The 12,735-nt window shown below is 46.6% G+C and overlaps 2 protein-coding genes across 2 annotated transcripts; both read left to right on the forward strand.

Moving 5' to 3' along the window:
• The first annotated feature begins 979 nt into the window (after window positions 1–979).
• Window positions 980–5,008, forward strand: oatx (organic anion transporter X). Its single transcript, XM_029520061.1, has 14 exons — window positions 980–1,006; window positions 1,103–1,326; window positions 1,415–1,544; window positions 1,667–1,770; window positions 1,850–2,004; window positions 2,087–2,255; window positions 2,334–2,457; window positions 2,559–2,674; window positions 2,864–2,918; window positions 3,026–3,185; window positions 3,385–3,493; window positions 3,603–3,681; window positions 3,868–3,995; window positions 4,876–5,008. Exons 1-14 carry the CDS (start codon window positions 980–982, stop codon window positions 5,006–5,008), a joined length of 1,713 nt encoding a protein of 570 aa, XP_029375921.1.
• Window positions 5,009–7,568: 2,560 nt separating this feature from the next.
• On the forward strand, window positions 7,569–12,290 carry pwwp2a (PWWP domain containing 2A). The gene is made up of 2 exons (XM_029520057.1): window positions 7,569–8,553; window positions 9,128–12,290. The coding sequence occupies exons 1-2, from the start codon at window positions 7,604–7,606 to the stop codon at window positions 10,968–10,970; spliced, it is 2,793 nt and encodes a 930-aa protein (XP_029375917.1). The 5' UTR covers window positions 7,569–7,603; the 3' UTR covers window positions 10,971–12,290.
• Window positions 12,291–12,735: the final 445 nt, after the last annotated feature.

Raw genomic sequence — 12,735 nt, forward strand, 5'->3', positions numbered from 1 at the left:
GACGTTGACCTGAACTCAGCCAGATGAATGCCAGGGACACTCAGTGAGGAGCCAGGACACAAAAACAAACTAAAATTAGTTCTCAATAGGGAGGACACAAACACCCCACCACCACCACACACACACAACAAATGGCTCCATCATTTTTAATCAATTAAATTCTTTAATTTTATGTTTCATTAAAGATGAAGAAAACAATGATTTATTCATTTATTCATCCTCAACATCAGACTGAGGCTTTCCTCACTGAAACAGAGAGATCAAGCTAAACCATTAACTGAACAACTAATGACATGAGGCCAAGAAAAACATTGTGGCGTGGGAGGGGGTCTTTTGACCACTGGACAGAAAAGAGATGACAGAGAGAGACAGAAAAAGAGGTGGTGCTGACTTCTTCTTAAAGTCACTTATTAAGTTCAGTCATTATTTTTTTGCTGCTCCACTTTGCTCTCCCTTCATCCCTCCACCTGTCCAGTCCTCCACCCCTTCACTCATCCATCAGCTGGCAGCCTGTAAGTACGTTTTCACTCATTTACTGTGAAAATCCTCTTTCATTCTGTTTTCATTCAGCCACTTTAATCCTTTAAGAACTTTCACCAGACCACCATTTATAGATTTCTGTGTAAAAGTGTAGCTGCTAACTCCAGCAAAAGGTGAGATATTAAAGACATATCACAGAAAACTGCAGATTTATCAGGGAATACTTATCAGGGAAGAAATTACATGAGCCTGGATAGTTTTGGAGAAAGTTTTGAGGAGATTTGAAAGCATTTCAATGTTTTACTCTTTCTCTTATCAGTATAACTGTTTACCTGTTGTTTGCTTTGGGTGGAATTGAAGCTTGAATCTTGAAAACATCTGATAAAATCCTCATTATTGTTTATGAAGTGAACATCTGTGAGAGGAAAACATGAACAAACTCTTTTAATTGTGAAGATTTAAAAGTTAAAATATCAGAAGGAAACTTCCAGAATCAGAAATGGGCTTCGCTGACCTGCTGGAAGAGGTAAGTCCATGGCTGATATTCTCTGTCATACAGTATGATTACCATGTTAGTCAAGTAGACCATGATGCAGCTGTCCCCTCCACCCCTCCCCACCAGGTGGGAGGGTTTGGTCGGTACCAATGGCTCCATGTCACCCTGATCAGTTTACCTGGTCTGATGTTGGCCAGTCAGAATCTGCTGAACAACTTTGTCTCAGGAACTCCCGTCCACCACTGCAGCCTGCCGGCCAATTTCAGCCTCTACAACCTGTCGCATCATCAGCTGCTGAACGTATTCATCCCTTTGGACTCTTCAGGAAATAGACTGGACCGCTGCAGGAGGTACAGGCTCTCTTTTCTCTCTGTGTTCAATGCATCAATTGATAAACTTGCACTGACATAATTTCCTGTTCCACCTGCTGCTGTGCAGGTATGCAGAGCCTCAGTGGCAGCTGTTAGCTGCTAATAACTCAGCTAACATCAGTCAGCTGCAAACTGAAGAGTGTGTGGATGGATGGACGTTTGACCACTCTGAGTTCCAAGCCACCACTGTCTCTGAGGTAGCCAGAGGGACCTTGGCCTGGTGCCCTCGGGTTAATTACGTTTACTAAGGTGATGCTCGTTACAGTTGCTTACACTGACCCTCTCCCTGTTTGTCCCCCTGAATGTGCCTGTCTGTCAGTGGAATCTGGTCTGTTCTCTGCATCCTCTGAAACAGATGATTCAGACCATCTATATGGGCGGAGTCTTGGCAGGAGCCATCATCTATGGCGGCCTGTCAGACAGGTAAGACACACCTTTGGTGAGCTGGTATATGTTTCCTGTATCCAGTCCAGTACAGTGTGTGTCTCTCTCTGTCCTTTAGGTTTGGGAGGCGCTCTGTCCTTATTTGGTCGTATCTGCAGCTTGGCATTTTTGGCTGTAGCTCTGCCCTCTCTCCCTCATACTCTGCCTACTGCATCTTTAGGTTCCTGAGTGGGATGGCAGTGTCTGGAATCATCCTCAATGGAGTCTCACTGAGTACCTGTCTACCTCCATATCTGTCTGTCTGGTTTCCTGTCTGTCTGTCTGTCTGTCCCTCATTGATCCTGTCTGTCTTTAGAGGTGGAATGGATCCCAACCAAAGCCAGGACCTTAGTGGGCACACTCACCTCCTTCTTCGTCACCTTCGGTCAAATGATCCTGGCAGGACTTGCCTATTGGCTGAGAGACTGGAGAAAGTTGCAGGTGTTTGTCTGTGCTCCACATTTCCTGTTCTTCGCCTACAGTTGGTCAGTGGACAATTTGTATAACTGCTTGCTCTCTGATTGTTCAGATCATTCTGACCTGTCTGCTCTCTTATTGGTCAGGTGGTACTCAGAGTCAGCCCGGTGGTTGGTCCTGAACCGTCGCTCCGAAGACGCTTTAAAGAATTTACACAGAGTTGCTCGGATAAATGGAAAACCAGAGATGATTGACAAGTTAACATTGGAGGTAACCTGCGTGTCTTGTTGCCTGTCCACCTGTCTTTGCTGCATGTATGAAGATGTATGCCAACCAATCAGCCGGTGAAATTGGTGCTATGTGACCTGCAGGTCCTCAAGTCCCACATGAGTAAAGAAATTGAGTCAAGTCGTTCGTCATTCACAGCGTACGACCTGCTGAAGTCCAGAGGGATGAGACGCATCTCCATCTGTCTGATTGCAGTCTGGTGAGAAAACAGACCGAGTTACATAAGTCACCTGATTCCACCAACTGTACTTACCTGTATCAGTTTATTACCTGCATTCATTCATTTTTTTTCTTCTATCTTTATAGTCTTTGTCATCACTTTTTCCAAATGAGCTTCACACATATCTCTACCTGCCCACCTGTCCACCTTTCTGTTGCCCATCCACAGGTTCTCCACCAGTTTTGCATATTATGGTTTGGCCATGGACCTGCAGAGGTTCGGGGTCAGTCACTGAGTTTTCATTATCATCAGCATTCATACATATTACACAACTTCCTGTCCACTTCAATCACCAAACAAACCTTCCTGTGTTTGTGTTGGGTGTTCCAGGTAAGTATCTACCTGATACAGATCATCTTTGGAGCCGTAGATCTCCCAGCCAAACTGCTGGCTCTGGGCATGCTCTCTTACCTCGGGAGGCGAATCTCTCAGGCTACCTGTCTATTTCTGTCAGCCATTATCATCTTTGCAAACATCTTGGTCCCTACAGGTGAGGAGTGCACAAAAATAATAACACACACACCCACACAAAAATCATACACCAAAATACACACAACAAAAATACTCACTAATACTTTTTTCTGACCTGAACTGCACTGGTTGTTTTTGATCAAACTTGTCAAAATCCAGAATTATGCAGCAAATAATATCTGAATAGCCTTTCTGACTGTAACCCTGGACCCCCACAGACATGCAGGCTGTCAGGACCACTTTGGCATGCCTTGGTAAAGGTTTCACCTCCGCATCTTTCACCACGGTTTACCTTTACACTGGAGAGCTCTACCCCACAGCCATCAGGTGAGAGTGTGGCTACTAGTTCAAATCCTGTTGACTGTACTAGAACAAGGCACGTAGAGGGGAATCTGAGCCACCGATGATGTGTGTGTGTGTGTGTGTGTGTTTCCAGGCAGACAGGAATGGGCTTCGTATCCACCATGGCAAGGGTTGGCAGCATGGCGGCACCTGCTGTTCTCATCCTGGATGAGGTGGGATCACTGATACAAATGTCCTGTTAAAACTCTTTATCCTCGTAATCCATCAACTCCAGTAATGTGAGTATTACTGGAGTAGTAATACAGAGCATCTTGTCGTAGCTGACAGAGTGTGACTCATTAATGTCATTCGGAGATAGCAGAAGACAGGAAGTATTACTAAAAGTCAAAATTTTCCAGGTATTCCCTGCTCTACCTAGTATTGTGTATGGGGGAGCAGCAGTTTTGGCTGGATGCTTCGCATGCTTCTTGCCAGAAACACTGAACATCCCACTACCGGACACCATCGAGGATGTGGAGGGGAAATGGTGAGTTTATGGCAACAGTTAGCTTTATTAACTCCTATTGTACAAGTGCAAGGGTTTCTTTTCTTGTTAGGAAGGAGAAAAATGTGGAGATTATAATTGTTCAGAATGTAACATGTTAGCTTAACCTAGCTAATCCTTCTTGAGTTTTAAGGTTAGCTGTTCACTGTAATATCCTGTCTCTCAGCAGCAGTACACTTTGGTTCATAATCATATTTCTACAAATCATTTTGTTTTTAACTGAAACAAGTTTGGACAATTGTAGGACAGTGACCCTTCCGGAGTCAGCCCCCCAAACTTTTTGATTGTTTTTGGAGTTATCAGGAGTGGTGGTGTGGCTGTGTCCATTTTATTAAAGACCCAGAAATACATCAAACTTACAAATAAATCTCTGTTTTGTCTTCTCAGAAGTACAGAATCAGAGACCTGGTGTTTGAATAACACTTAGAGAAACTTATTCTGGGCTTCAGAATAAGAATCAGTCGAGTAAATATATAAGACTGGTGTCCAGGAGCTGGACAGAGTTAGAACTCAATATGGTGAGAGATTCATTGTGTTGCTCTCCTGCCCCATGCTGGTCCTGCTGGAACTGGTTCCCAGTGCAGGAAACTAAACTTTAACTGGTTTTAACAAAAACTTCAAACCATCTTCATGGAATTTTCCTCTCCATTTAATCTAATCCACTATTGCTGAATTAAAGCATTGTTCAAAGTTATTTCATACAAAAGCTTCTCATGCTTCTTTTTATCCGTGAATATCATGTGCTCAACGAATACATTCAAATAATTCAGGTTTATAAAGATTTCTCACCAACAAAAACACAGTTCACCTAACGCTATAACTCACTGATCAGTGATAAATAACTGTGCGGTTTGTCTTGTAGGTCTGGAAGAAGCCCTGTCTCTCAAGATAAAGAGGGCATTTCCTTCCATGAGGAGGTTGTCGGTGTTTTGGAAAGGGGCGTGGCCTTGAAGGAGCTAAAGGAAACAGAGGCGACCGGCCTCAATGCCCTCTGACCTGTCAGACGCTGACTAGTCAGGCCACATTACAGCACCTGAGCCAATAGAGGACTGTGAGAACATTAACTCATTACTATGCTTAGTTACTGACCAATCATTTTGTTTAGATTTCAAAACACCCATATTACCCATGAACCTTAGGTCCTGCAGCTGTGGGGAGAGAGATGAATATGAGTTTGACTTTAGTTAAGATATCACTCAAGTAACTAAATTCACCACTGACCCAGAATTTAGAGTTGACAGACAGTTGTTCTATAGATTGTTAGTGCTGCCATACGGACAGCATCTGACTGTTTTTATTGGTTCATTAGTGAAAAGAATCATGGGAAATTATGAAAATATTTTCTGGATTTTGACTTTATCCCAACAGTTTCGAACAGAATTCAGGATCAACAAAAAATTAATGACGTTAGAATTGATAATGTTCATCGAATTTTTCAATAAAATACTACTGCAATGCTTTGATGCTGTGTTTACAGCTCAGCCAATCACAGTGCATGAGCGTGTGATGTAATAGCAATGGGACAGTATAACTGCAGAATTTAACTTCACTATTTGGATTAATTGATGATTAGAAACATGTAACTGACTCCAGACCCTGCAGCAGTTCAACCAGCCAACGGGAGGTGAACCTCACACTGCCCACAACAACAAAGGACAGCACCTTGCCCAACACAGCACAACAGGGGCCTGAGGTTTCTGAGCCCCAACTCAGTGGGCTTCATACTGATCACTAAGACACGACCAATCAGAAAGCCAGACTCAACCTCGACCAATCAGATAGGTCGACTCCCAGTGACAATCAGACAGCTGGAGTCATGGATTCTTAAACGTGAAGGTCTCTATGTTTAATAAGTTGAAGATAATCATCAAATATTATATTGATGGATCAGATCATCATTAAGTTTTAAAAGCTTTTCCTGTAGAGATCTGTCATTAATGAGCAATAATCAATCAATAATTTGACTGCAACACAAATAAAACGGATCAATATCATTCACACGTTGGCTGGGATTGGCTCCAGCACCCCCCATGACCCGGAAATGGAAATGAAATTCTGTGAAATAGTGCAATAAGTTGTGCAAAAATTAAGAGGGAATATGAATCTCAGCATAGTTGTTTTTAATTAAAAGCTACACCTTTTAGAAGTTAAAGTGCAATGAAAAGATATGTCAACATGACATATAAAACATAATAATAATAATAATAATTCATATTTATATAGTGCTTTTCATAGTACTCAAAGATGCTTGAGACATTGCCCACAGCTGCTACCTGTCAAAAGCCTCCAAGATCATCGCAGACACAACCCACCCCAACCACAGACTGTTCACCCTTCTGCCCTCAGTCTGCACCTCATCTTGAAGAGGTGGGATTTGAATTGAATTTAAAATGAGGTCAGTGGGTCGTAGTTCCGGATGTCAAGGGGCAGAGAGTTCCAAAGTGTTGGGGTGGCAATGGCAAGGGTTCTTTACATTTGTTATTTATCATGGTATAACGTATCAATTTCAAGCAAACCAGCTCATAAATAAAAAAACATTGATTTGAAGGTGACAAATGAGCTTAATCAATAGCCTTTCAACCTTCGACTGTGGAACATGCCCGGTTACTCCCGCTGACTTTGTGTCACTTATTTTTGATGCTTCTATGTTCACTTCCGTGTTGCTACACAGTCACTGAAGGCCTTCAGCCTTTCATGAATGCTTCATTAAAAAAATGCTGAATCAGTTAATAGATCTCATTCATTAAACATTGAACACACTCAATTTTTTATTTCAACTGCAATAAATAAAAGGTTTTCTACACACATCACATTTTCCTTTTACAAGATGCAATGTACAATTCTTGCTCAGAGACATGCCTTAAGATATAAACTGACACCAAACACCGTGAAGGGAGAACCTGCTCTTTAGTCAAGACTGTATTGAAGTCTATGGGAAAATGTCCCTCCTCCTCCGCAGTAAATGTTTTCCTGATGAGTTTACAGTCTCAGTCTGAAATACGAAATGATGTTTAATTTTTCAAATGACGCTCCATTTAGGGGGAAATAGACCAGGAAGGAAGGGAGGGGTTAGGGGGCGGGGCTACTGTGTAATTGACAGACTGCATCCCCCAATTGGGAGTACAGAGCAGGGCACTGAACAGCTGGAGGATGAGGCAGAGGAAGAGGAGACAGATTTTGAAGGTTGTTTTTGAGTCACCCATAAGATCTGATACAGTTTTATTTTTTCAATTATTTAGTAAATGGTGAATGCTCAGGAAGTAGTTTCTTTGAAAGTTCTAGATGTTGATATTTAACTGGATTAATGTCGCCTTTTTGCTTTCATCGTCTTATTGAGTACACGTTGATTAATCATATAATGATGAGCTGTGTATTGATCTTCACCGCCTTTGTTATTGTTTCTTGGAAAGGTAAACGCCCCCTGGCGGCGGCCTGCAGACTGACGCACTGACGGAATCACCCAATCAGAGACGAGGCTCTGCTTTGCTGTGTTTGATTGACACAGAATGCAGCCAACTGCGTGCGCCTGCGCAGAAGGCCCGCTGTGGGAAGGTGGGGCGAGGCGCCGCTCGGCAACACAGCGGAAGAAAATGGCGGCCGTGGCTGCAGAGCCAGGAGCTGCGGTTGTTCCGACAACAACATCACCCGCGAGGACGGACGACGAGGGTCCGTCAGATCCGGGCCCAGGTGGCCCCGGACTCCCAGAAGGCCTGATAGAGTCCAGCGGGCCGCAGGAGTCCGGGCTGACGGTGGAGCTAGTCGTTCCCCGGATGGAGGATGGTGGGGACGGGGAGGAGCGCCGCCATGTCAGGCCGGAGCTGGAGCCTCCGGCGGGAAAACCTCTGTGTGAAAACATCGTTACCGACGAACTGATCAACAACTTCCCCGTAGACCGGATCGGCATGGACCGGTTTTCGCCCGGGCTACCGGCGGACCCAGAGGGCAGCGGGATCGTGTCTGTGTACCGCAGCATCCTCCCAGACCCGCAGCTCTCTGCCGTCTTTCTGCACTCCTTACCGGCTCCGCCACCCGTCACCGAGGCCGGCCTCTCTTTGGCCGAACCGGCGGAACCGACCACCAACGTAACGACGGACCGGGCCGAGACAGCGGGCCGAGACAGGGGTTACACAGTTCTGGTCCAGCCAGAGCTGAGGCCCGGACCCACCGAAGACGCCATTTTGGACGGTAACGCTGACCGGCTGTCGGTTCCGGGATGCGCGGAGGGTTTGAACCCGGACACCGGCTACGCTAAAAACTCCGCGGGGACCGAGGAGATGCCGGGCCTGCGGGACTCGTCTCCACCCTGTCGGTCCCCCAAGAGGCGACTGATGGCGGACACCGTGAAGCAGGAGGAATCCTCCCGGCCTGAGCCCGGACCTGAGCCCAGTGATGATGCCCCTTCACTCGTGTCTTTTCAGGATCTGAGTCCCGGGTCTGAGGTCCGGGTGTCACTGGATCACGTCATCGATGACGCGCTGGTGGTTTCCTTCCGGCTGGGAGAGAAGGTCTTCTCCGGAGTGTTAATGGACGTGTCCAAAAGGTGCACCTTTATTCTAAGTTCAGTGAACAGTTTCTCATTGAATTAATTAAATTCTCTCTCGTAAAAAAGTTAAGAACTAACCTGTCCGTCAGGTGTCCATCTGTCCAGAATATTTAACTGTTGACTGGACAAAGTCAAACATGAGACACCTCCCCTGGCACACTGGGATTTAAATGTATTAAATTGTGATTTTTTTTTTATTTATTTTTTTAATATGGAAATTATAAAATCAGCTGATCAGTTAATTGTGACAGTGATAAATTGCCTCCATCCTGTTTGGTTAAATCAGTGCGGAGGTTTTTCCGGCAAAAGGAAGAGGCTCAGTTCGATTTTTGTGGAAAACAGTGTAGGGTGATTCTTCAAATCACTGAACGAAGAGCATGTACAGTGACCAACATGTGTTCTGTGGACTGAAGCAGAGTTGATGCTGGAATCAAGGTTCAGAATCATCATATCTTTTCAGATGTTTGTCCGCTTGCCCGCTTCACCCCTACAATGTTGATATGTGTCAGCAGTAGTTGCAGTGTTTCTTAGTGTGTGTGTGTGTGTGTGTGTGTGTGTGTGTTGTGTTTAGGTTCGGACCGTACGGTATTCCCATCACAGTGTTTCCAAGACGGGATGACCGGAGTCGACCTCAGATGTCTCTACACTCAGAGCCCATCACCAACGACAAACAGGAAGAGGTCACAGTCGGCTCCCAGCCCCCTCCTCAGCCCTGGACCTCCAAACCACCACCTCTATTCCAAGAGGGTGCGCCATACCCCCCGCCCCTCTTCATCAGGGACACCTACAACCAGGCCTTACCTCAGCCGCCACCTCGCAAGATCAAACGCCCAAAGCGGCGCTATCGCTGTGAGGAACCCACTTCCATCATGAATGCCATCAAGCTCCGCCCCCGACAGGTGCTCTGTGACAAGTGTAAAGGTGTGGTGGCATCAGGAGGGCAGAGGGAGGCACGGCGGGGCCAAGTAGATCTGAGGGGCGAGGAAGCATCTCGCCGGCGGAAGCAAGCTGACGGGCCTATCTCCTCTGAGGTGAAACGCCTGAGGAGCGATGACAGGGGAGGACGAACTACCACAGATAAACGCTCTACATCAGGGATCTGTGTGTCATCTTCATCCTCATCTTCCTCTCGTCGTGTCCTGAGAGGCGTCGCATCGTCTTCATCTCCGTCATCATCCTCATCCAGTCACATGCGTCTGAAGCTGAACTCTAAGAAAAGTCTGGCAAAAGGGTCTGCTGCTGATTGCTCCAAAGCACGGCAGGTTCTCAAGAAGCTGGCAAGAAGTTCACAGCCTCCGCATCGCCGGCCCAAAGACCAGAACCAGAGTCAGTCTCAGAGCCAGGAACGCACCAAGGCAGTGACCCGAGCCGCTGCCCTGCAAAACCACAACCAGAAGGTCCACTTCACCCGACGCCTGCAGCACCTAGCAGGCACCACCAGTTCAAGCTCCCTCCCACCGCTGCCACCCAGAATGCGCCTCAAACCCCAAAGGTATCGTACTGACGACAGCCAGACACCCACCACCCCCCAACCCAAACAGATCACACGCTCCTCACCCCAGAAATCTGTTTTAATGTCTGTCCCCGCATTGGGCCCAGTGCTGTCCACAGCCCCCCCATTTCCCTCAACCACAACTTCTCTTCCAATGACCCCCCCGAACTCCTGTGCAATAAGTGTCACTATTGAGACACAGGAGTTTCATTCTGCAGGGGAGGAGGGTTCGGATCAGGGGGGGAGGGGTGGTGAAGGGCAGGAAGTCGAACCGCCTCTTCCGCCATCCTCCCTGGATTCGCCCCAGTCAGAGTGTAGCTCCACAAAGACCTATGACCCCTCACCCTCCTCCTCCCCCCCTGCTCATGCACCACCTTCCTCCTCACTAGCTCTTCCCTCCCCCCCACCTGTGTCCCCCATCAACCCCCCCCCTACAGCTGACATTAAGGAGACACTGGCAGGCGGTGAGGAGGAGGAGGAAGAGGAAGGTGGCGAACTGAAGCGGCGTCGCAAGTCTTCCACATCCTCCTCCTCCTCCTCTTCGTCGTCATCTTCCTCAGTTTTCTCCAAGTCGGTGTCCAAGTGTTCTCTTCCCGACGGTCGGACCGTGTGTGTCGGCGACATCGTCTGGGCCAAGATCTACGGTTTCCCTTGGTGGCCAGCTCGTGTGCTTGGCATCACGGTGGCACGGCGTGGCGATACAGGGCTGGCCGTGCGGCAGGAAGCACGAGTTTCCTGGTTTGGCTCCCCTACGACTTCCTTCCTGCCGCTGGCCCAGCTGTCACCCTTCCTGGAGACCTTCCAGTCGCGTTTTGACAGGAAGAGGAAGGGACCGTACCGCCGTGCTATCGCAGAGGCTGCCAGTGCTGCCAAACAGCTTACACCCGAAGTTCGAGCTCTGCTCACACAATTCGAGACGTAGCATTCGTCACTGTAATCCCGCCCCCCACGCACACACATGTCTGTCTGTCAGAGACTCATACCGACAGATGAACAAGCTCTCTTCTTCCTGTTTGTGATGAGGGGGTGGTGCTTCTGTTTTACCAATCAGCATAAGAAAAGAGGCATTCATGGAGGTTCTTGTTGGTCCGTCAGCGGGAGCGTTTCCCCTCGCCATCACCTGTGGTTCATTACAGGACATCAGTGTTACAGCCCTGATGATGTCACAGTGATGTTTAGTTGACAGACGTGTGAGTGATGTCACTTTTACATCAGTAATTTAATTAACGAAATCGTAGAATCAACACTAAGATCAAGTGGTTGAGCTCAGGCTTCTCCTCCTCTGAGTCACATGTTCCTCTTGTTTTGATTGGATGATGTGTCAAGTTCAGTCCGACCTTTTGTCTTTGATGCTCCAGCAATGACGGAGTGAAAAGCTCATGTGTCCCTTCCTATTTAGCATCTTGGTTGTGCTTAACATCCAGACTGAGAACTTTTCTGTTTTTGAAAATTTCAAGATAAACTGTGAAACAAAGTGTTGACCAAACTGAGGCCGGAGGTCCCAAACAGGGTCCAGAGCTTAGTCAAAGAGGTCCAGACTGTTGGAGGGTTCAGGTTCAGCTCCAGGTCTGAAACCTTACAATGATTGGTCCATATTAAGTGAACAATACAGCAGCTGAAGTGTCCCTTGTTCTCCGATTGGTTCTGTGTCTTCTCTAACGCGGCCCATGCTGGACTGAAAGTGTCTCAGATCAAGTCCCTGTATTCCTGTCTCAGATCAGGTCATCGTTGTCCTGTTTTCAGTCTCTTTGAACCTTTCTGGACTCTTCCTCTTCATGTTTGATCAGACTCTTAATCACTGATAAAAGTCATCGATCAATTGATCGCCTTTCACCTGCTCAGGGTGTTTCATTGATTCAAAGTGACTGCTGCTGTCTCACTCTGACATATTTAAATACTGCTAACCTCAAGCTCATGTTATAGATGTTCTATGGAGACAAAGGTGCTGATGTCTCCTTTGCTCTGTGTTTTGACCCCAGCCTCAATTTGTCAACAGACAGACTGGTAGGACACACTGACTGTTAGACAGGACAGCTGCTGCTCTGCTCTCTGATGATGATGATGATGTTGATGAAGGTGGATTTTCCTCTCTGCTGTTTGTTGTCTCAGCTGTCAGACTCTTTTTACCGTCTGTTTGCAGATCAGAGATTCTGAACTAAGACTTAAGATAAAGCACCGTCTGAGTCGACCTGTGTACATGTTTTTCTGATGTTTTAAATCTATTAATAAACTGTCAAACTTCTCTTTGAATCATCGTCGTCATTTAAACTCTTCTGTGGTTTCACTGTAGTAGTGTCTTCTGTGGTGGTTTCACTGTAGGAGTGACAGCAGTGCCTTGCTCAGCAGCACGCTGGCAACAGACTTCAGATTTTCTCACCTGCAAACAGATGTTTGGTAAATAGGTCTCCAGTGTTGATTCACCAAAGCGTCACAGCACGTTTGAGATTTTACACATTTTAGACACAACCAACTAATGAATAAGCAAATGTCAGGAATCATCTTCATCCTCAGACCTGAGACCAGAGTGCAGACTGAGTCGTGAGTCCAGACTTGGACTCTTGGACAGACTGTTTTGCTGGGATGAGGTAAAAATAGACTAGGACTATTATCAGGGACTGACTGAATACCGAATGGTGAAATCAGGGATTGGCTCCCTGAAAATACTCGAGGGTACTACCTTAATACTG

Source organism: Echeneis naucrates, chromosome 14 (genome assembly GCF_900963305.1).
Source record: "Echeneis naucrates chromosome 14, fEcheNa1.1, whole genome shotgun sequence".
Classification (NCBI taxonomy): Eukaryota; Metazoa; Chordata; class Actinopteri; order Carangiformes; family Echeneidae; genus Echeneis; species Echeneis naucrates.